The sequence below is a fragment of the Callospermophilus lateralis genome, chromosome 5, assembly GCF_048772815.1.
Source record: "Callospermophilus lateralis isolate mCalLat2 chromosome 5, mCalLat2.hap1, whole genome shotgun sequence".
In the NCBI taxonomy this organism is placed as follows: Eukaryota; Metazoa; Chordata; class Mammalia; order Rodentia; family Sciuridae; genus Callospermophilus; species Callospermophilus lateralis.
The window spans coordinates 71,353,997-71,377,762 of NC_135309.1; the positions used below are offsets into that span (position 1 = coordinate 71,353,997).

The window sequence follows — 23,766 nt, forward strand, 5'->3', positions numbered from 1 at the left end:
GGAAGTGCCCAGGGAAGAAGGCGCTAGGGGAGACACTTCCTCGGCCTTGACTTCCAGGGATGCAGAGTGGGGGACAGGTGTTTGAGTGAGGCAAGGAGGGGAATTCGGGAGGGGGTCCTACGTGCAGGCTTGGGTGGGATAAGTGTTAGGTGAAGAGCGGAGGAGTAAACCTATGTACCCAGGCCTCCGGCAATGGAGAGATGGCAATGGGGAGGGGGTCCCGGCTTTAGGGAACAGCGCTCAGGGTCCCCTCCCAGCGGGACCAGAGCAGTCCCGAGCTCCACCTCCCGGCCGGAGGGGGTGCGGAGAGGCGGGCGGGAGGCGGGCGGGCGGGCCAGGAGGGAGGGGGAGGGAGGGGGCGGGCCGGGCTGTGCGCTCCGCTCGCTGCTGGCTCCGCCGCCGCCGCCGCCGCCGCCGCTGCCGCCTCACACACTCCGGGAGCGGGAGCGCGGCGCGGACGTGAAGCCGCCGGGCTGCTGCCCAGAGTCAGCCGGAGCCGGAACCCGAACCGCAGCGCCAGCCCCAGCCGTGCGGAGCCGCAGCCCGGGCCGGGGCCGGCAGCGGCTCATGGACAGCGGGGCGGGCGGCCGGTGCTGCCCCGAGGCGGGTAAGGATCCGGAGGCGGTGGAGGCGGCAGAGGCTCGGGGCCCGGAGCGGCCATGGCCGGCGGGAGCTGAGGGAGGGGCGCTCAGCGGAGCGAGGCCGGGGGGATCCAGTCCATGCCTAGCGCGCGGGGGCCGAGGTGGGGGCTGCTGGAACACCAAGTGGGGGTTGCAGCCGGGCACCCTGGCCTCAAGGTCCACTACAAGAAACCGAGAGAGGGGAGGGGGTACCGAGCTGGACCCCAACCCCGGTGTCGCGCACTCGGGCGCGCCTTGGAGCGGCTGGGATGAGACTCCAGGAGCGCGCGAGATGGAAATGGTTTTGGGGAAGCGCGCGGCCCTCAGTTTGGTGGGGGGCTCCCCGAGGATGAAGCTAGCAAGAAACCTTATCCCCAACACACACACACACACACACACACACACACTTGTTGGGCGACTAGCTCAGCTCACTCAGGCGCTTCCAGCTCTCCGCGGGCACCTGGAGGACCGTACCAGACATACACACGCATACATACATCCGAACATATGTGAACACAGACATACCTCCCGCACACCAGCGCCCAATGGGGCACCGTCACCAGCTTAGAATCTGCTTTGGCGTCTGCACGATCAGCAGCAGGGACACACAACCTGTGTCCGTAGACAGCAACAACACAACCGGGTGTGACACTGGGCAACATAGACACACAAACACAAACCCATGCCCTCGTGTACGAGTGCCACGGCCATAGTTCTCAACATGAACACTCAAAACCTAATCCCCCATCCTCGTATTTCTTTAAGGAACACACCCTAACATAAATTATGTTCTCTACTCCTTGGCCAGAGCACAGGTACACAGAGCACTGGTCTCACTTGCTCCCACCGCCTGCACCCACACAAACACAACCCAATGTCTCAGCACACGCCTTGATGGCACACACCCTAACACAGTAAGAAGCACCTACAGCAGCGCCTCACGGTCACAAACACGGAACCTACTGCTTCACACATCTTAACACTGGGTGTCACACACACCTTACACCAACACTGTCACATTACACCCTGCGGGGCACACACAGACAAGCTCTGCCCCTCTCCCTCGGAGGCCAGATTCCGTGGGGAGAAACCGACCCAAGCGCCCTGTCACCTTAATAGCGACATTGTTATTGTAAATATCTGTACAGCGGGAGCCCTGTGGCCGGACTGACCGGCTTCCCGGCGGGCGCCTCCCCCAACCCCCACTCCCGGGCCGTACCGGCCGAGTATTCCGGGAACAAGCTGGACCTGGCTGGCCGCGCCATACCGCCTCCCCGGGCTCCAAGGCCCTTGATTCCTTTGCAAAAGGTGCAAGCCTGAAGCGCTGTTTGCGACCCTTTCCGGACCACTTAGCTGAGTTCTTGCGAGGCACCTGGGTCTCTGACTCACCTGGGTCCTGCACACCTGGGTCAGTCTCACACCAGGGCGCCCCCTCTTCCCGGTCCCGGCTGCAGGCCAGTCGTGTGTCGGGGAAAGGCCTGGGGGCCAGAAGGGAGATCGTGGCAGGCGCGAGAGTAGAACTGGTGGGTGAAATGGACTCGCACCCGTTCCCCCCTCCCCCAGCTACCCTAGCTCAGACTTCTGGCCTCAGTTTCCCTAGCAGTGGTGGGCAACGATTCGTTCCGGCAGGAAAGATTGGAGGTGATGTTGAGGCCACTGGGAATTGACCGTAGGGCAAGAGCCCCTTTTCCGCCGGCCTCGAGAGCATCGGTTTTACGAGAGTGTCCCCGCCCGGCTGGGTTCGCGGCTTTGTGATTCCGGCGCCGGCTTCCTCCCCGCCCCCCTCCCGGCGCCCGCTGCGCGACTCGCCGCGGCGCCGGCTTGCGGGGGACCCTAGGCCGAGGCTGGAGATGCCTAGGAGCAGGGATTCCCCGCGGCCGCCCGGGGGGCGGGGGACGCAAGTGACCGGCTGGCCTAGGCGCTTTCTCACTACGCAGCGCGCTCGCCTGGCCTCGCCTTAGGCTTCAGGAGGCCAGCGCCGCGGGGGTGGGGGCGGGGCCACTCGAACCCTAGGAGCCCCTAGGAGCCGCCGCGGTCCCCCAACTATACACTGGCTCAGCTGCCTCTGGGAGGAGACACTCCGTACGCTGGGTGTGTTCTGGGAGCGCCCGCTGACCCTAGCGGTGCGGACCCGGCCGCCCGAGCAAGCAGAGGCCAGGACTTCATGCCGGAAGACGCAGGGCGCCTTCCAGCACCTGCTCTGGGTCAGTCCTAGGGAGCTGCCAGAAGGTGTTTGTGAGAACCCTGAGGTCTGGGTGTGTGTGGGGATGAGTGGGTGTTACCTTCGTTCTTGACGTGGGAGTCTGAGGGGATTGAAACCTGTAATAACTAGACTAGGGCATGGGCTGGAATCCAGAAAAGAGGCGTGAGAAGAGAGGCCTCCAGAGATGGCCAGAGGCAGGGTGGTAGAGGGCAGGCCTAGGTTCAGTTCTGGTCTGGCTGCATTTATTTTTCCCCTTCCCCCTTCCATCCCCAGTTCCCAATTCCTGAAGGCACTTCGGCTGGAAAAGGGTGTCTGGCTGGTCTGGTGTCCTCCTACCAGAGCCCTTGCTACTGTGGTTACTTCTGCAGAGAAGCTGGCCAAAAGACATTGAATATTACTAGGAAGAATGGGGTGGAAAGGCCAGGAAGGGGGCCTACAAAGGTGGGGAAGACCTAAAAGGGAATGAAGGTTAAATAGGGGGAGGTAGTGAAGGAGGAGGCCCTTCTGATGGGGTGAGGGCTGCTCCTGCCCTGAGCAAGGATAGTTGGTGCTGCAGAGAGCAATTCTGTTCAACAGATTAAGCATCTTCTATCTGCCAGGGCCCTTGGCAAGTGGAAAGGATGCAGTAGTAAGATATGTAATATATTTATTTACCTTTATAGGATTTGCCAACTGTTCGTTGAACAAACAAGAACCTACTATGTGCCCGATGCTGGAAATAAACTGCTCTATTCTGGAGTTGGGAGACTGTTTTATGTCTGACCTTTACAATTATAATAGACTTTAGATGCACCAGATCTCCTTTAATCCTCCCAAATAACTCCCAATTTCCATTTCATTGTATAGAAACTGGTTCAGAAAAGACAATTCACAGCTAGGAAGTGTGAAGTGAGGGTTCAAACAAACAATCTGGCCCCAAACAACAGATGCCTGGAAGTCTGCAGAAGCTAATGGAGGGTGGTGGAAGAGGGGAAAGAGCTGAGGGCCGTGCCCTTGCTTGCTGTGGGTGGCCTCTGAACAGCTTCACCCCATGCAGTTTCACTTGCTTACCCTTCACTCTGTTCCTTTGGTGTTTGCCTGAGGAAGCAGTGGTTATTGTCTAATAGTGCTGGGGTCAGGGGACAGGGAGCATCCCAGGTGTCAAAGCCTGACCTGGCATAGCTCTCTGGCCATAGCATGCAGCAGAAACTCTGGAAATGAAGGTTTCAGGTGAACCTCTGTCATCAACCCTTCCCAGGTATGGATACAGATGAGGTCCCCTTGACTTTCCTTGGACTCTTGTCCCCTCATCTGTCACTCCTATACCCCTGATGTTTCTTCTGCTCCTGAGGGAGATGGGTCCCTGTGTCTGTCCCTGCTTAAGCTCTGGCTTCTCAGTCCCCTGGACACCCATGCCACTGGGTGAATGCAAAGCACCCCTGCCCAGGAAGGCAGCCAGAGCCTGGGGAAGGGCAGATAAGGCACCAGAGGCTTCAAAGGCTACCGCTGAGACTAATGACTCCCCATACCAACTGCAGAGGACAAAGTTCAGAAGTGGTGGGGGCAGGGATGAGTAAGGGCCACTTAACTGCTGTTCCTGCCCTTCCCAGGAAGGGAAAGTCACATGGCTTTCTATATCCTGATGGACCTTTGAATGAGCCACAACAGCCTGGGAGGCCTGGGTTCAATCCCAGAAGGCTAGCCTCCTCTTCCCTTTCTGTCCTGATGGTGGGCAGTGTTGGCAACAGGGCTGAGGTTCCTGTGTGCTGGGGTGGAGGTGGGGGTTACACAGCAAACATCCCTTTCCAGCCTTAGGGATTACTGTTGATTCCCTTCCTGAATCCAGCCTTTCCTCCAGGCTCTGGTATTTGAAGAAGCCCTGTTTCTCACATCCGAGCTCTTCCTCATACTGTTTCTCTGGCCTAAGACGATTAATGTATTTTTGAGTCTCAATTTGACTTGTAATACGGGGGCAGGGCTGTAATAATGAATATTATCTGTTTCAGAGGGTGGGGGGATTAAATGAGATCCTGTGTGTGAAACGCTTAGCCGTGCCTTAGTGAAGCCTTGCCTGCTGGGGTGGTAATAGTGGTGCGCAATGATGGTGGTGTGGTGATGAGAGAGTTTGTATGGCCTCAGGCGTTTTCTTTCTTTTTTGATGCTGGGGATGGAACCCAGGACCTGGTGCGGGCCAGGCAAGCCCTTGACCACTGAGCTACACACACCCCCAGTGTTCAGTTTCTTAACTCAGTAGATCTATTGTATCCCAGAGTTGTTCCCAGATTGTCTGGGACCTTTGCATCACAATTGCCTTGGGGGTTTCTCCCGGTCCCACCTTCCAATCAAAATTCCTAAGGGTGGGGCCAGATAATACTTATTTTGAAAGAACTCTCCAGGTGCTTCAACCTGGAGAGGTTCTGCTTCTCTCTCAGAGTTCACCACTCCCAACTCTTGCGTCCAATCTGGGGAAGACTCACTCCAGGCCCTTATTCCCCTACCCTTCCTGAATCTCAGGAACACCCCTGCACATTGACCCCAAGCTTTCCCCGTCTTGCATTTTACCCTGTGGTTCTCCTGGTTCTAACTTGGAAGCCGAATACTGTAATCCTTCTGGACTCTATCTCTGCTGACTGGAAGTAAGGGATCCTCTAAGGGTGAGAAAAATAGTGGGGTGGCAGGGGAGGGGGGACTACCTAAGAGGTCTCAGGTATTTGACCCTGAGATGGGAAGGAAGTCCCAAGTTGAAGACTGAATCTGTGGTTTTTTGTAAAATTCTTAAAGGTTGGCCTGAATGGTTAAGTAACCTTGATCTGGAGAAGGGGAGTACAGGCAAGCAGTTACTGTTAAATCTCTCTTTTCTGCAAGGTTCAGGGTCATTCCCGTGGGCATCCCATCTAACCCCAAACCTGCCAACGCTTACACAGAGAATAGGGTCGCACAGTTATCCCATGTTGTGTATGTGGAGGAGGATGGTGGCCAGGTGAAGCCACCCAAGAGAGAATGGGGTTCTTTGGAGACAGTCCCTTGGGGATGGATTTGGGTTGGGACTTGAAATGATAAGATGAACTCTTTGCCAAGGTCCATGCAGATGAAGGGGATGTGGCTGGAGGGCAGATCCAAATGGAGCATCAGATAAACTCCTCCTTCCTTTAAAGAGATTAAGATTGTAGCTGAGAATAAACATAGACACTAATTTGATAATGGTCTCACACACATTGTATACTTTAATGCTGAGGAGCTACTGAGGAGGGGCTTGTGTTTAAGGAAGTCTCCCCAGAAGAGGTGAAGTGTTTGAAATATGTAAGGAACCATGCATTCAAGGAGCATTTGCTGATAGTCTCCTCAGCCCCCTAGGTGGAGAAGGGGAATCATATGCAAGTTGGCAATTAAACAACTAGTGATCACGCAGCAAGTGCTCCAGGATTAGCAGATAGTCATTGAGTAAAAATAACCAGTCCCTGGAAAGCTATTTACTGAGAGCCTACTGTGTGCCAGTCAGACCTGTCAGCTGCTGGCCCGGTTATGACTGCGCTGAACATGTTGAAGTAAGCAAAGAAGAGACTCTCCCACTCTGCTTACTGTCTTGTGACAGAGGTTAGCAAGTTTTTCAAAGAAGGACATAACAGCAATTGTGCTGAGTACTTCCAGAGACCATTTATTAAGTACTTACATTGGGTTAGGTAGTCAGTCTATATTTTCTCAAACTGCCCCGCTTCTAGGAAATAGGCAGTATCTTTACTATTTTCAGATAAGAAAACTGAGGCTCTAAATAATTTGTTCCAGGTCACGTAAACAGGAAGTGGGCAGCCTGGCATCACAGTGATGCATGCCTATAATCTCAGTGACTCAGGAGGATTGCTGGTTCAAAACCAGCCTCAGCAATTTGGCGAGACCCTGTCTCAAAATTTTAAAAAGAGATGATGATGTGGCTCAGTAGTTGAGTGTCCCTGGGTTCAATCCCTGGTACCGCCACCACCACCACCACCACCAACAACAACAACAAAAACAGGAAGTGGGCAGCTGAGGTTTGCCTTCGGATAACAACTATTCAACTATTCTCCCCATTGCTGTCTAATATATGCCAAATGGGTACAGAGAGGCAGCCCAACAAAATTGACAGGTAGTTCTTGCTAGAACCATTGTCATGGTAGACTGGGCCAGTCTTTACTGTTGTGCCCAGGATAGAGGCTGACACAATATAAGTGCCCAATAAGCATTCGTTGAAGGCATGAATGAGCACCTATTCTGGGCCTGGCTTTGAAAAGCCGCATGGGTGGGGGTTGAGGGAGTGAGTATACAAAGTTCTACCCCTTCCTTCAGGATGCTTGGTATCTGCCGGGCGGTGTCCAAGGCAGCCTATGATTCATTGCTTTAGGATTGGAGCAGACAATAAGTGGCTGTGAGTTGGAGGAAGGAGAGGTCACTGTAGGTTGGAAAGGCCTGGGAAGGCTTCCTAGGGGGGCTAGAACCTGCCTTCAGTGGGGTGGGTGTGGTCATCAATAGGCCTAGGGTGGGAATTCCAGAAGTAGAGTGGGTCTTCCAGGTATGCTGAGGGGAAGTGGGGAAAGGAGACTGAGCTGAACCCTCCACAGAAATGCTGTTAGAGACTTTGAATTTGAGTAGAGGAGAGGCTCACCATGATTTTGTTGCAGAGGAGTGCAGTCACAACCGGGCCAGCAGCTGACAGGTCTGACTGGGGTCAGCGAATGGACAGCCTTGAAGTGGACGGGGTGGAGAGATGGGTGAAAGAAGAGGGTGATAGTGGTGATAGGGATGCAGCTTGTGATTGGCTAGGACATACAGAGCTAGCTGGGGTGGGCAGGGAGAAGAAGGTGTGAGGTGGGGCTGGACCAGTTAGAGAGGAGGAGAGGCCGGGTGTGCAGTCGGAGCTGGACCTGTGTAGGGATAGGGGTCAAACAGGAGCCAGATGATCACCCAGAGTGGGGGTGGGGAAGGGGCCAGTATAGGCTGGTGGTGTCATCGAAGCTCTGTCCCAGTTAGACCTGCTGGGCTTCAGTTGCAAAGGACAGGTCAGGGCAGCTCCCAATGCCAATTTGAGGGCCATTCAGCCCTGTGACCCCAATCTTGACCTCTATTCTCTTTGTGCACCTGCCCGTGGAAAGAGGCAGAAAGAAGAGCCCTAGGAACTGTTCACATGCATATGTGTTTGTGTACACACACAAACGCAAATGCTCCTAGCCATTTTTACAAGTCTTGGTTAGTGTCTGATTCAAGTTGGACCCTTGTGGGGGTGCTGTGGGTGATTATTGTCAGGAAAAGGGAATTGGACCTGTCACACTTCATATACTTATTATTGATGTGGCATCTCAGAAGAGAGAAATGGGATGCGTTCCCCTCTCCCTCCAGACAACTTGAGTAGCTCTAGTATGGGCAGTTAATGACCCCAGAAACTGGGTCATCTAGAGAGTACCTGCATCTCTTTCCTACTACATAGGTGGGAAGGGGTGATCCAGTTGGGGGTGCCCAAAGCCTAACCACTTGCTCTCTCGGTATCTCAGTATCAGGGTAATTATCATGGGTGACTAAGGCAGGATGCTGGTGAGAAGGAGGTGTTGGGCAAAGCAGAGAACAGGGAGGGAAAGAGGAAAGGAGGGAGGGACGGAGGGAGGGAGGGCTGGGACCCAGGGAACATCAGGTGGGTAAGGGCGTTCCATGGGCGGGAGCTACTCTAGGCCTGCCAGGCCTCTTACAGGATCCTCCAGCTGGGCCAGGCACAGCTGCTACACCCAGCTGTGGGTAGAACTCAGGGTTCTGGACTCTGGCTTCTGGAACTGGGTTTTGGGGCTAGGATTGAATCTCTTTGTGGAAGAAGAGTGTGTAGGTGGAAGGGGGACAGCGGGGGTCTGGCTCTGGGCAGTCCTTGAGAGCAGCTTCCATTTTGCCTCTTTTCCTTGCAGCCCTCCTGATTCTAGAGCCTGCCAGGATGTGGTCCCTGAGGCCCAGCCCGGGCCCTGGGGGGCAGCGATTGCTGCTGCCCCCCTTGCTGCTGGCACTGCTGCTCCTATTGGCTCCATCCACAGGCCATGCCACTCGGGTAGTATACAAGGTACCAGAGGAACAGCCACCCAACACCCTCATTGGGAGCCTCGCAGCTGACTATGGCTTTCCAGATGTGGGCCACCTGTACAAACTAGAGGTAGGTGCCCCATACCTTCGAGTGGATGGCAAGACGGGTGATATTTTCACCACTGAGACCTCCATTGACCGTGAGGGGCTCCGTGAATGCCAGAACCAGCTCCCTGGTGAGCCCTGCATCCTGGAGTTTGAGGTGTCTATCACAGACCTCGTGCAGAACGGCAGTCCCCGGCTGCTAGAGGGCCAGATAGAGGTACAGGACATCAATGACAACACACCCAACTTCGCCTCACCAGTCATCACTCTGGCCATCCCTGAGAATACCAACATCGGTTCGCTCTTCCCTATTCCACTGGCTTCAGACCGTGATGCTGGCCCCAATGGCGTGGCATCCTATGAGCTTCAGGCTGGGCCTGAGGCCCAGGAGCTGTTTGGGCTGCAGGTGGCCGAGGACCAGGAGGAGAAGCAGCCACAGCTCATCGTGATGGGCAACCTGGACCGCGAACGCTGGGATTCCTACGACCTCACCATTAAGGTTCAGGATGGTGGCAGTCCCCCGCGTGCCAGCAGTGCCCTGCTGCGTGTCACTGTGCTTGACACCAATGACAACGCTCCCAAGTTCGAGCGGCCCTCCTATGAGGCCGAGCTGTCTGAGAATAGTCCCATAGGCCACTCGGTCATTCAGGTGAGAGACCCCCCTCTATCTTCCTGTCAGGGTGACCCACCTTTAAAAATGGGAGCCCACCCCAACCAGCTGAGAACGCCTTTCACTTAGGGGATAAAAATGTTGGAATGCTGTGTCTAGATTTCTTCTCCCCATCCCTAGTCAGGTGAGACCCTCCCACCACCCAACTGGTGATTTTATTTTTCTGTATCAAGCTGTTAAGTGACGTCACATCTGAACAGTGCCTACCCCTCTCCAAGGCAGATGTGAGTTAGAAACTCTGGAAAATGAAACTCCCCCTCAAGTCAAGGAGAGCCTTCTCCCCTTGCAAGGGATGCTAAGGTGGAACAAAAGGGCTGCTTTTTATCAGGTAGACCCTTCCCAAACAGGAGCAGGTGCCCTTTAATCAGGTGGGATTTTCCTGAAACTGGGGATACAGTCTCACTGCACCCCTCCCTGACGAAGTCCAATGAGATCATTTAAGTCAGATACTCCCTCCAAGTTCTGAAAAGTCATACAGGGGTATTTGTATACTCGCTTCTGCACCTGGACATGGGGCACCCATGGGTGTGGGGTGTTTGGCACAGTAGGCGGGGGTCAGTTCCCTTCATGGAACTTCTCAGCACCCCTCTCCATGGGAACTGCCCCAGGGGCTGGGCAGCTTGGTGGGGCTGGGGCCTGGGAGGGAGCAAAGAAAGCGTCCCTGCAGACAGGTGGGCGTATCTCCTGCTGTCATCTCGGCACTGGCCTCCTGCCAGCCCAGCTCCTTTTTCCTTCTCCACGGGCTGAAGCTGTCTGTTTGATGAGAGGGAGCTGAGGAGGGCTCAGCTGCCCTGGAGCCCATCACCCAGCTCAGGAGACCCTCATCCTAGGTCCCCGTGCTGAAGTGGGTGGTGGGAGTTTCATCTTTTTTCGGAACTGGTGGACTGGAATCTGGACAGGAGGATGAGAAAGAAAAGGGAGACAGACAGTGGGAATGGTGAATAATAATAGCCTAAGTGCCAGGCTCTGTTCTAAACACACCATGTGTATTATATAATTAAATTCTTACAGTACAGGGTAAGTGAGCATATCCCCATTTTACAGATGGGAATCTGAGCTCACAGAGATTAAGAAACTTGCCTGATGTCATAGCTGATAGATTCAAAGCCCACCATGGCTCACGTCCCACAGTGTGGATTTTTATAGCCTATGCGTGTTAACAGCTTTACATCCTCCCAGCAAGATACAGCAGAAAAGCAGGACAGAGGGTCAGCTGAGAGGTGGACAGGCTAAAAAGAGAGGATGGGAGAGAACAGGTGATGGGAAAGAGGCAGGATCAGAACTTAGCAGGGACAGGAGGCAGACAGACAGAAGTCAAGAGTCACAGACAGAGACAGAGACAGATGGCAGGAGACAGATAAGGAGCTGAGCCACCAATCTAGAGACAGGGAGACAGTGGGGCGCATAATCACATAGTCGGTGACAGATAAGACTGAGGTCTGCAGTAGGAGAAACTGGTAAGATTGGGCCCTCATAGATTGGAGCAGGCAGCAGGGTAGCTGGGAACCTCTGTAATAAAAGCCCTAGCAGGTATGGTATGAGTCCCTTCCAAGGGGAAGAAGGCCAGACAAGCAGTGGCTTGAGATCCCACTACCTGCAGTGCCCCGCATGGTATTAGCAACTGGTTTTGCAGAGACAGAAAGGAGGATAGACGGACAGATAGACAGGCTGATGGACAAAAAGAAAAAAGAATATTTAGGGAGCACTCTCCATGTATCAGGCAGTGTTGGCATTTTGACATGTATCATCCCACTTAATATTCCACAGTGAAATCAGTTCCATGATTAATCCCCATCTTACACATTTGTAGACTAAGGTTTTGGGAAGTTCAAGGTTACGTAGTTATTTGAGAAGTGATAGAGCTAGGATTTGAACCCAAGACTTCTGTTTTAGAGAGTCTGCCAAGTTATGCCTATCCCCCTCTGCACCCTGCCCTGCCATCACTTTGGTCTGGCGGTGGTGACCTAACCCTAACCCTCATGTTTCACTCGAGAAATGGTACCTCATGGCCAGTTCCACCTGGTTCTTTTTGTCCCATTCCTGCCCATGTTTGTTTAGACTTGGACCCAGTGCGCGTCGGCGTTGGCGTGGGAGGGCGTGCCCACTGCAAAGGGACAGACAGTTCATTGTTTGATGCTGGGAGCCCAGCCCGCTGCCAGCAGGCTCTGTGGCCTGCACCAACCCCTCCCTCCTGGCCGCAGGCTCAGGCCGGATTCCTCACATTGGTGCCTTGCCAGCACCAGCCAGCAGTCGAAGGAACTGCTGAAACAGGTTTCCCCAGTTTAACAGAGCAATGGCTGGGCCTGGCCTGGCAGGCTCCCTCTGACCCACATCACTACCTGGCTGCTTTCAGAAGAAATTCCCTCACCTGTAGCCTCCAGGTGGGCATGTGGTTCTCCACTCTTGTATACACATATACCTTCTCATGGTCACACATAAGCACACACAGCTCACAATCATATGCGTGCTTGTGCATGCATGCACACCATATCTACTACCCACACACCTTTCCATCTCAGCAGTTGGTTAGGAACCACTTTAATTGGATGAACGTGTTGCTGGTTAGATCCTAACCGCCGTATTTGGGTGGACCAGTAGAGGAATGAGAAGGAGTTTAATTCTGCCATGTACCATCTCTACTGGCGGTTTGCATCACTATTGAGGATTTGCAGGCTGCATCTGGGCTCTTCAGGAAAAGAGCCAAAGTGCCAGGGCTGGGGAAAAGGTTGTACACATGCCACTTTTGGAAAGGGCACTAAGTTAGATTCGTTGTGTTTGCCATGATCATTGGAAAGGACTTTGGCAGCACACATGTACCCCTGAACTTGCTATCCCTGGTCTAACCCAGTCTGTTCTCCTTGTTTTTTGCTCCTACCCTACAGGTGAAAGCTAACGATTCAGATCAAGGCGCCAATGCAGAGATCGACTACACGTTCCACCAGGCACCTGAAGTTGTGAGGCGACTTCTGCGACTGGACAGAAACACTGGACTCATCACTGTTCAGGGCCCCGTGGACCGTGAGGACCTGAGCACTCTGCGCTTCTCTGTGCTTGCCAAGGACCGAGGCGCCAACCCCAAGAGTGCCCGTGCCCAAGTGGTTGTAACTGTGAAGGACATGAATGACAATGCTCCCACCATTGAGATCCGAGGCATAGGACTGGTGACCCATCAAGATGGGATGGCTAACATCTCAGAGGATGTGGCGGAGGAGACAGCCGTGGCTCTGGTACAGGTATCTGACCGGGATGAGGGAGAGAATGCAGCTGTCACCTGTGTGGTAGCAGGTGACGTGCCCTTCCAACTTCGCCAAGCCAGTGAGACAGGCAGTGACAGCAAGAAGAAGTACTTCCTGCAGACCACCACCCCACTTGATTACGAGAAGGTCAAAGACTACACCATTGAAATTGTTGCTGTGGACTCTGGCAACCCCCCTCTCTCTAGCACTAACTCCCTCAAGGTGCAGGTGGTGGATGTCAATGACAATGCCCCTGTCTTCACCCAGAGCATCACAGAGGTGGCCTTTCCAGAAAACAACAAGCCTGGTGAAGTGGTGGCTGAGGTCACTGCCAGCGATGCTGACTCCGGCTCTAATGCAGAGCTGGTTTACTCTCTGGAGCCTGAGCCGGCTGCCCAGGGCCTCTTCACCATCTCACCTGAGAATGGAGAAATCCGGGTGAAGACGTCCCTTGATCGGGAACAGAGAGACAGCTATGAGTTGAAAGTAGTGGCAGCTGACCGGGGCAGCCCCAGCCTCCAGGGCACAGCCACCGTCCTCGTCAATGTGCTGGACTGCAATGATAATGACCCCAAATTTATGCTGAGTGGCTACAACTTCTCAGTGATGGAGAACATGCCAGCGCTGAGTCCAGTGGGCATGGTGACTGTCATCGATGGGGACAAGGGGGAGAATGCCCGGGTGCAGCTCTCAGTGGAACAAGACAATGGTGACTTTGTTATCCAGAACGGCACAGGCACCATCCTGTCCAGCCTGAGCTTCGACCGAGAGCAGCAGAGCACCTACACCTTCCAGCTGAAGGCGGTGGACGGCGGCGTCCCACCTCGCTCAGCTTACGTTGGCGTCACCATCAATGTGCTAGATGAGAATGACAACGCACCCTTTATTACTGCCCCCTCCAACACTTCCCACCGGCTGCTCACCCCCCAGACACGTCTTGGTGAGACGGTCAGCCAGGTGACAGCCGAGGACATTGACTCTGGTGTCAATGCTGAGCTGACCTACAGCATTGCTGGTGGCAACCCTTATGGACTCTTCCAGATCGGCCCAAATTCAGGTGCCATCACCCTGGAGAAGGAGATTGAGCGGCGCCACCACGGGCTGCACCGCCTTGTGGTGAAGGTCAGTGACCGTGGCAAGCCTCCACGCTACGGCACAGCCTTGGTCCATCTTTATGTCAATGAGACCTTAGCCAACCGCACACTGCTGGAGACCCTACTGGGTCACAGCCTGGACACACCGCTGGATATCGACATTGCTGGGGACCCAGAATATGAGCGCTCCAAGCAGCGTGGCAATATCCTCTTTGGTGTGGTGGCTGGTGTCGTGGCTGTGGCCTTGCTCATAGCCCTGGCGGTGCTTGTGCGCTACTGCCGGCAGCGGGAGGCCAAGAGTGGCTATCAGGCTGGTAAGAAAGAGACCAAGGACCTGTATGCCCCCAAGCCCAGTAGCAAAGCCTCCAAGGGAAACAAGAGCAAGGGCAAGAAGAGCAAGTCCCCGAAGCCTGTGAAGCCAGTGGAGGACGAAGATGAGGCCGGATTGCAGAAGTCCCTCAAGTTCAACTTGATGAGTGACGCCCCTGGGGACAGTCCCCGCATCCACCTGCCCCTCAACTACCCACCAGGTAGCCCTGACCTGGGCCGCCACTACCGTTCTAACTCCCCACTGCCTTCCATCCAGCTGCAGCCCCAGTCACCCTCGGCCTCCAAGAAGCACCAAGTGGTGCAGGACCTGCCGCCTGCAAACACATTTGTGGGCACCGGGGACACCACGTCCACGGGCTCTGAGCAGTACTCCGACTACAGCTACCGCACCAACCCCCCCAAATACCCCAGCAAGCAGGTAGGCCAGCCCTTTCGGCTCACCACGCCCCGGCCCCCACCCCACCCCTACGTCGGGGCCATCTGGACCGAGGTGTGGGAATGACAGCAGGTATAGCATTCCTGCCGCATTCACTAGTCCACCTGGGGGCCAGCCTGAGCCATAGTGGGAGGTGGGACCTCAGATCTGGAGACACTGGGGTCTTAATGACCTTGCTGCCTCACCCAGGCATGGGGGTTAGGCTGAGTGGAAACCAAGGGAGGGCATGCTCTGTGGTCTCCTCCCTGCCCACTCCCCACGGGGGAGAGGCCTGTGACTTGTCAGATCCCTGGATGCTGGACCAGCTGCTGGGGCTGATGGGCAGGTGAGCAGAAGGGTTTGGAAATGGGGGTCAGGAAAATTGGGAAGATGTCTATTCCAAACCTGGGTCTCTGAGACCAGCCATAGGTGCTTTTCTAGAGGGGAAACAGGGAGATCTAGGGTCCTGGTTGGGAACCAGATGGGGAATCTGCTAGGGAGGGGGTCCTCCCAACTTGTGCCTTCTCTGTGTACTATGTATTAACCTCTTCCTCACGCGGGGCTGGGCCCCATATCCCCTACCCCAGCCCTATACACTTGTCCCTGACAATAAAGTTCTCTATTTTTGGAGTTTTGGTTTCTTATTTTCCTGGAACTGAGAGAAGAAGCGAGAGAGACTGGAAGCAGCCCTTGGTCCTCAGGTCCTGCCTCAATTTCCCCATCCCTCCTCTTTACCCCTTCCCACAGCTTAGACTTGCCTATTCTACTGCAATCCTATCTTAGCATACCATCTCCCCACCCACCCCACACCCATATCCATGTCTAGGGAAAGTTCCCTCCTGAACAGCCTTCAAATGGAGGCATCTGGTAGCCTGTTCCCTTGCCCCATGCTTCAGACCTTCTCCCTAAGAATGATACCCTTCTCCAAATAAGGGTAGGTAGAGATGCACGCAAGCCTTGCGCTGTCTCCATGGTCCAAGACTTAATTTTTCTAGTCTGTCCAATTGAGAAGCTCGACAGACCTCAGACCAGACCACCTGTGGTGTAGCAAGCAGCCTGCTTGCCTTTGGTGACGCCAGAGAACCTCTTTATTACACCAGTCACCCTCCCTCAGGGCCAAGATCTTCCCCCAAGTCCCTTTCCCAGCCTCTTCATCATGACACCACCTACACCCAGCAATTAGCTAGCCCTGCCCTGTGTCTCCCCGCTGTGATCAGGGCCTGGGCTGTAGGGAGGGAGGACCCAGGGAGAGGCAAGGGACTTCTTGAGTCTTTGCAGTGACCTGCTCTGCCCTCCACTCTTGGGTGCTTCCTTCAGCTCCTTGCTCTGACCAGCAGGGCTGCTGGCCCTCACTCTCTCTCTCTCCATCTCTCACTTCTTGCTCTCCTAGGTCTGCCCTGTCCTTGATTTGTCCTGTCCTTGGTTGTGCCTAAGGGAGGCTAAAGTGTGGGTGAGGGGCCTCAGGTCCTGGGGGAGTCTCTGAGGCCAGAGGCAACCTATCTCCATGGTGACCAAAGAGGCTCAAGACACTCCCAGGAGGTCCAAGGCGCCTGCTTTCTCCTTGATACCACCCACAAACTCCCTGATGCCCTGGGATACCTCCAAAATAAAAACTCTTAAGGACTTTGGAGGAGTGGGGAAGTGAGATGTGACTGAATCATATTTCTTTTGGGCAAATTAAATATTTATAGCGTGACCTCCAGCAATTCCCATTCTTTCTCTTCCAATTCTGGCCTTGTAACCTCTGCTTCTTTACCCCATTTCCCTAGTTCCTTCATTTCTTTCCCAGGTCTGAGGGATTTTTCCCTTATCAGCTCCATCTCAACCCAATTCATCCATAGAGCCACACCGAATATATTCTTCCAACATTTCAACACAGCCAAATCATACCACCTGTTGTCATCATCAAAATATAGGCCAGGGGCTGGGATATAGCTCAGTTGGTAGAGTGCTTGCCTTGCATGCACAAGGATATGGGTTCAATCCCCAGAACCAAAAAACAAAACAAAACATATATATGCTAGGATAGGGATGTAGCTCAGTGGTAAAGCCCTTGCCAAGCATATGCAAGGCTTCAGGTTCAATCCCCAGAACTGAAAAAACAAAAACAAACCACCATGGGCCGAGCTCCTACTGTGTGTTCAGACTCTGATGAAAAAATGGTTGTACTTGTAGCCCAAGACACAAGTGAAATGAATCATGTCAAGTGAGAAATTCCAAAGTAAATCTATTCCCAACTTGTTCCAAGAAACTACTTTGTTTGCTGCTATTCACTTCCATTTTTTGAGGCCTTACTAGGTTAGGTGCAGGTACCTAAGTTCATTCAGTCCTCATGACTGATATAAGCAGTTAGGTCCTCTTAGTCTTCATTTTTCAGAAGTGAAAACTAGTTAGTGATTGGGCCAAAATTCACACAAAACATCAGAAAATCTGATTTCCAGAAAGAGATTCACTATCATTTACCTATTAAGGGCTCTGCAAACCATGCAAGAAGGGGAAAAAGGGTTAAACTCAGCTCTTGAGTTTCCTGAATTTATCTGACCAGAGTGCCTTTCCCTTTTTTTGAGGAGCATGGTATGGGCTTCAGGGAAGAGATTGTGAATTCTGAACCAACTTGTCAACCAAATGAGCCAGGATTTGGGCGAGAGGGTCCCATCCCCTTGCCTATGGTCACCGTGTGAGCAAACTCCTGAGGCAGGAGTGAACATGACTACACTGGAGGCAGGGAGAGGCCAGAGAGAGGAGTGTTTGGGCTGGAGTGGAGGGTGCAGGAGAGAGCTGAGAGATGAGATTGAAAGCACGGTAGGTTGTGGAGGACATGGATGCCTTGCCAAAGGAAATGGAGGTCCCTGAAAGCTCAGGCATTTTTCAGATGAACTGAATTTGGAAAATTCACTGGAACTTAAAGAGGAGCAGAGGTGAAGGTCCAAAGTCAAAATTCTAAGGTTTGAACTAAGAGGGTGGCAATAGGGGTGATGGGTAGACTTGGAGGAATTTAGGGAGAAAGGACCCTCTGGATTCAAGGCCAATATGGATATGGGATGTGGGGAGCTGCCAGGATTCCCAGATGGATGGAGGTCTGCCTTCTGAGTGTGGGTAATGAAATGGTGATGAGATCATTGTCTCTGTGGAGGCTGATTGAAGAAAAATAATTCGGTTTCAGACCTGTTGAATCTGAAGGGTCAGAAGGGGCAGCTAAGAGAAACACCCACAACCACGCTGCCCTGCGCCTTCCAGAACTTTCCTGGAGCCTGTTCACCCCAAAAGCAAAAGGACTATGCTCCTTTATAACCCCAACCCCAAATGTGCATGTCAATTCTGGGGGCTTCATCTCTCATTGCCCAAATTTTTCAGTATTGGGGATCACAGTATAGGTTCCCAAGGTGGGGCAGTTCTGGGCCACCTTCCCATTGGTGCCCTAGTTCCTTGTCCTGATAGCCTCCCCACCCCAGCTGCCCGCAGTCAGATGGAGACTGTGTGTGTGGTAGGGGGAATCAGGAGGGAGGTCTGCAGACCTGGGACCACTTCCTCTGGTTATCCTCACAACCTCCTACTGAGGGCTAGAGAGTAAAGATAAAGTGCTGCCAACGCAGGGAGGATTCGAGGAGTCTGGAGGGTCAGTGGCAGGGCCTGGGCCCTGCTGCTCCCACCTGGCCTCCAGGGAACCTAGGTTTGTGCCTTCCACACTCCTAATTTCTGGTTGGCAGGAAAACCAGTGGTAAATCCCAGGTGGGTGTTTGGGTGGCTGGCTGATTGTGCCAAGTGCCAGGCTGAGGTTGCCAGGTTCCTAGGCTGATCGTTAACCCATGACAGGCAGATGGGGGCTGCTGGCTGGAAGCAGCCTGCTACTGCTCCACTCTCCTGAACCCCAGCACCCAGTCTAAGCTCCAAGTCTAACTCCACCAAGCCAGAGGCCCTTCCTAGGAGCTCCTTCCTATTTCCTAGAAGGAGTCTCCTTTTGAGGCCAACTTGCCTAATTTCTGATGGATGCCATACCCTCCCCCATGCCAGTCTCCTTTCAGGGCCCTGCCCTCTACAGTAGTATTCTGTCTCCTGATCTGGAGGACAGGGGAGTTTCCACTGTTCTGCTCCCCCACCCCAGGTGCCCTGGTTTGTTCTCAGGCTCCCTCTCCAGTTCCCTTCCACCCCTTTCCACTCCCAGGTCTCTTTGGAGGGGAATGAGGTGAGGCTGGGGGTAGTGGGTGGTACTCAGCAGGGAGTCCTGAGGTGGCCTCAGCACTCAAACCAGGGATGAGGAACAGGATGAGAAAGAGTTGGCACCTCATTCGGATGGAGGCCATGGGAGTAACAGAGCAGTGAGACAGGTGAGGAGCTGGAGTCTGGAAGGTGCTCTTGGGAAATTAGGGGACTATTCTGGCATTGGAGAGCTGTTTGGGAGTTAGAAGTACTGCTTTTAGGAAGCTGTTCTGGAAGCTTGAGGTTGTGCTGGTGTTTAGAAGCCATGCTGGCATTTGGGGAATTGGCTGGCATTGTGCTGTTCTGGTGTTGGGCTCTACTCTTATCAGGGACTGTTCTGAAATTAAAGGGAGACTGTGCCTGTATCGGGGAGCTAAACCAGAACGAGAAGGGCTGTGCTGTAACAAGTAGTCATGCTGGACAGAGTGACTAGAGTGGCCTGGGGGCTATAATAACACTGAGGCCTGAGCTATGTGGGACTTTCTTTGTGTGGACTTGGCTGTTCTGGGAGCTGTCCTAGAATTGAGGAGCAGTCCTCAACTGGAGCCTCTGCTTTCTGGGGTCTACGCTGTGCTCTGGGCTGGGACTTCTTGGTTGCTGCTGAGGCCTGAGGGGGCTTTGCTGGGGCTGGGGCCTGGTGTGGTGCTGGCAGCCAGCAGTGATACTCTCTCTTCCTGCAGTTACCTCACCGTCGTGTCACCTTCTCGGCCACCAGCCAGGCTCAGGAGCTGCAGGACCCATCCCAGCACAGTTACTATGATAGTGGCCTGGAGGAATCTGAGACACCATCCAGCAAGTCATCCTCGGGGCCCCGACTCGGTCCCCTGGCACTGCCTGAGGATCACTATGAACGCACCACCCCCGATGGCAGCATAGGAGAGATGGAGCACCCTGAGAATGGTGAGGAGCGTCGGCATGGTCGAGGCACCCCAGGAATGAGTAGAAGCCTGAGAATGGTGACAAGACCTTAAAAATATCCTCCATTTATTGAGTTCTTCTTGTGTGTTCAATAGTAATCACCGTGCTGAGTGCTTTCAGGTATATATTCGTTTACTCCTCACAACCACTCTCTGATCTGAGAACTTTATTGTGCCCACTTTTCAGTGGAAGAATCTGAGGCTCAGAGAGGTTAAGTCACTTGCCCAAATTCATACATCTAGGAAGCAGCGGACCTGGGAGGGATACACACTCAGGTTTCTCTGAGACCAGAGCCCTTGCATTCAGCACTACCTTTCACTGACTCCCTGGGAACAGGGACCCTGAGAACAGTGGCCAGAAGGCTCAGGTAACGGTGAGGAAAACTTAAAGGCAAATGGTAGCCCCCTAATAAGGTGGGAGGGCCTTGAGAATAGAGAGTGGAACCCAAATACTGTAAGGAGCTCAGAAAATGATAAGATGACCCCCTGGAGAGAGAAGTGGGAGAAACTGTGGCTGAGGAAGAGCTGCAGGGAGGTCTGGGAGGGGAAAGACTGTCTGGGAGAGGTTTGGTGGGTGATGGAAGGGAGGTGTGGGCCTGAGCAGAGGTCAGCGTGGAGATGGATGATGTGTACTGTCAGAACGTGTGTGCGCTGTGCATGTGTATGTGCATGGCTGTGTGTGCATGAAGGCGTCCATGGCAGCTGTGAAGATGGGGAGCCTGAATAAGCTAGCCCTTGGGGTGGCAAGACTCTTAACTTGGAGTTGTCCTTGGTTCTCATCCCCTCCTTCAATCCAAAATCACCCCTCTCCAAAAGATGAAAACTTCCACTCCCCAACCCTCAGTCAGAGGGCCCTGTCGAAATCTCCTCGGCCCTAGGTCTCAGAGGGCCCTTTGCCCCACCCCTGCCCCTCCATGTGTGATCTCATGCCCGTCTCGTCCTTTTTGTGCCCGCGCAGAGCCGGCTGGCCGGAGCAGGCCCTGAGGCAGAGTGCCAGGTATGTGGGAGCTGCTCTGGGGTCTGGGGTCTGTGGGACTCTGCCCAGCACCCAGCCCCGCCCACCAGTGCTCCGTGCCACACTGGGTCCCCTAACTCTGCCCTGAAGATTGGCACATTGAGGGTTAACAACAGAGCTGTCCCCTCCTCACCTTGCCCTGGCTAGAGGCCAAGCCAGGGTGGGTGGTGCCAGGGGAGCACTGCCCCAGGCAGTGCTGCTCAGTTATGTCCCTAAGGGTGGGTCACTGCCTGGTGCTATCCCAGAGCGAGGGCGGGATAGGGGCAGCTGTGACAGGAAGTGCTCATGGCCCAACCGTTCCCATGGAGATCCCTGCTGCCCAGCAACCGCACCGGCTACTGCTGATGTCAGGCGGCCAACTCCTGTTCCCGTGGGTGTTCTTCTGGGCAGGGAGCCGGGGAAAGGCCAGGGGTGGTGGTTGGCAAGGGGGCTGGAGTGAGGTGGGCAGGGGCTGCATGAGTGTGCTTGTGGGTGTATGAGTGTGTGTTTGTGTATGAACATCTTGCATAGAAGCTCATCCCCTCCCCCTGGCTTTAAAGCAAGGCCTCCCGTGATGGGCAGAGAGGGCTTCCAAGATAAGTGGGAGCACAGGAGGTCTGAGGAGCCTTAGAAGGAAGGTATGTGCCCATCTTTGTTTGAGGACAGAGTTGTCCAGTGCAACAGATTTGTGGTCCATTCCTATCAGACTGTGTGTGTGTGTGTGTGTGTGTGAGAGAGAGAGAGAGAGAGAGAGAGAGAGAGAGAGAGATGAGAGGAGTCTGGTGAGTTCTTAAATGAGGATGGGGGTTTCCTCCAAGAACCAAGGGGTAGAATTGCATGTTTAAACCTGTCTGGAGACAGACGACAAAGTGTGCAGATGAGTTGTGTGTTTGTGCACCTGTCTGAGGGCAGATTTGGTGGGTGTGTGAGAAAAGCACTGGAGGGTGGGTGAGACTAGAAGAAACGTGTCTATTTAAGGATAGGTTTTTGTGTGTGTGCATTTGTGCATCTGAGAGGGCTATGTGCACAGTGTGTCTATTTGAAGGGTGTGTGCCTGTGAGCTCAGTGGGCAGGAAGAGTCCCATACCCCTGTGTAGATACCAGTGGGAGACCATGGAGCAGATCTTTTCCAGGCGCCATGCCCGATGACTGTCCTCCCTGCTCTCTCCTGCAGACCTCCGCCCTCTGCCTGATGTTGCCATGACGGGCACGTGTACCCGGGAGTGCAGCGAGTTTGGCCACTCTGACACATGCTGGATGCCTGGCCAGTCATCTCCCAGCCGCCGGACCAAGAGCAGCGCCCTCAAACTCTCCACCTTCGTGCCTTACCAGGACCGAGGAGGGCAGGAGCCTGCGGGCGCCGGCAGCCCCAGCCCCCCGGAAGACCGGAACACCAAAACGGCCCCCGTGCGCCTCCTGCCCTCCTACAGTGCCTTCTCCCACAGTAGCCATGATTCCTGCAAGGACTCGGCCACCTTGGAGGAAATCCCCCTGACCCAGACCTCGGACTTCCCACCCGCAGCCACACCGGCATCTGCCCAGACGGCCAAGCGCGAGATCTACCTGTGAGCCCCCTTCTGGCCGGCCGGCTACTCCTCCCCTAGCCGCCGGCCAGCTCCCAGATGGGCCCATTCCAGGGCCCCCACTCTTGACCCTTCCAGTGTGGACTCCACGGCCAGGGCCCCCCAGTGTGGGGGAGTACTGGCCTCCTGACCACACTGGCCCTTCCCCTATGCAGGGTCCAAGTCCTCTCCCTCATTTCCATCCCCCAGCTCCCAGGAGCCTCTTCTTCCCCTTTATGGGGCTCCTCCCAGCTGATGCCCAAGAGGGCTCCTCTACAGTAACTGGGCTCCCTTCTCTCAACTTCTAGGGAGTACCCCCTCTCTTTGGGCAGATGGTGGAGTCAAGGGTGGGCAGCACACTTTTAACTCATAGTTTCCCACATGACCAACCAGGGTGGGGATAGCATGCCCCATTTCAGCCCTGAAACAGGGCTGAACTGGGGAGCCCCTCGCCCTTGGAACTTCCAGAGGAAACTCTTGACCACCAGGGGCTCCCTGAAGGGCTTTTGTTACCAAAGGTGGGATAGGGAGGGATGGAGTAGGGCGGAGGCCTTGTCTTCCAGTACTGCTCCTGGGCTGGCCCACCTACCTACCACATGTCCATGCCTGGTCCCATCTGAGCTCCCTACTTCCCTACTGGTCATGCAGTGTCTGTATATAAGGACCTTGGAATGATGTCCCCATTTCTGCCTGATTTGCAACTTTTCTCGTTGATGTTGTGTTGTCTAGGGGGACCCCTCTGGGGGGGGACCTGCCCTGTGCCCCTCCTCCCTGCCGCAGTGCCCCCCCCTCCAGGCCTCTATTGTTCCATGTTGTAAATACCCCTGGGCCGTGGTGGGATGGGGTGCAGGCCAGGGAAACAATGGGTGGGTGGGGGTGGGGATGGGGGTAACATTCGCCTATCAGCAGAGCTGGGCTTTTATTTAATTTTTTTTAAAAAATACAAATCTCTATTTTTTTGGAACTGTTGCGCTGTGCCCTGGGGGGGATCCCCGCTCAGGCTGGCCTCCCACATCCAGATGAGCATCACAGAGGGGCCCTGAGGCTGTGGGGGGGCAGCTGGACAGGGGTGGGATGACTGTGCCTCTGGCCTGGTTGGGTGAGTTGGGAGCAGGAAGGTTTGCTCAGGGGGTGGCTGGTAGCTGCCTCCAATATGGGGGGGCCTGCACCCTGCCCCCTCCCTGCCCCTCAACCCCCAGCCCCTGCCATGACTGACCCGTCAGCCTGTAAAACCACCATTGCCTTGATCTCAGGGGGTGGGAAGGGCTGCCTCAGGGCACCCTGGGCTCCAGGCCCCCTTCTTCCAGTTGGGCTTCCCTTCACCAAGGTCAGAGGTCCCATGAGGGAGGGGGAGGGGAGATTGGGGGGCAGAGAAGCCCAGTCAGCCATGATGAGGTGGGGTTCTTTTCTTCACCTC

The 23,766-nt window shown here is 54.5% G+C and overlaps 1 protein-coding gene across 2 annotated transcripts; it reads left to right on the top strand.

Moving 5' to 3' along the window:
• Positions 1–409: 409 nt before the first annotated feature.
• On the top strand, positions 410–23,178 carry Pcdh1 (protocadherin 1). Of its 2 annotated transcripts, XM_076856810.2 has the most exons (6): positions 410–607; positions 8,721–9,583; positions 12,487–14,682; positions 19,557–19,776; positions 20,752–20,790; positions 21,962–22,012. In XM_076856810.2, the coding sequence occupies exons 1-5, from the start codon at positions 568–570 to the stop codon at positions 20,775–20,777; spliced, it is 3,345 nt and encodes a 1,114-aa protein (XP_076712925.1). In that variant the 5' UTR covers positions 410–567; the 3' UTR covers positions 20,778–20,790; positions 21,962–22,012. The 2 variants fall into 2 exon arrangements, with proteins under 2 accessions (XP_076712925.1, XP_076712924.1); XM_076856809.2 differs by lacking the exon at positions 20,752–20,790 and having other exon boundaries at positions 21,962–23,178.
• The last annotated feature ends 588 nt before the right edge of the window (positions 23,179–23,766 follow it).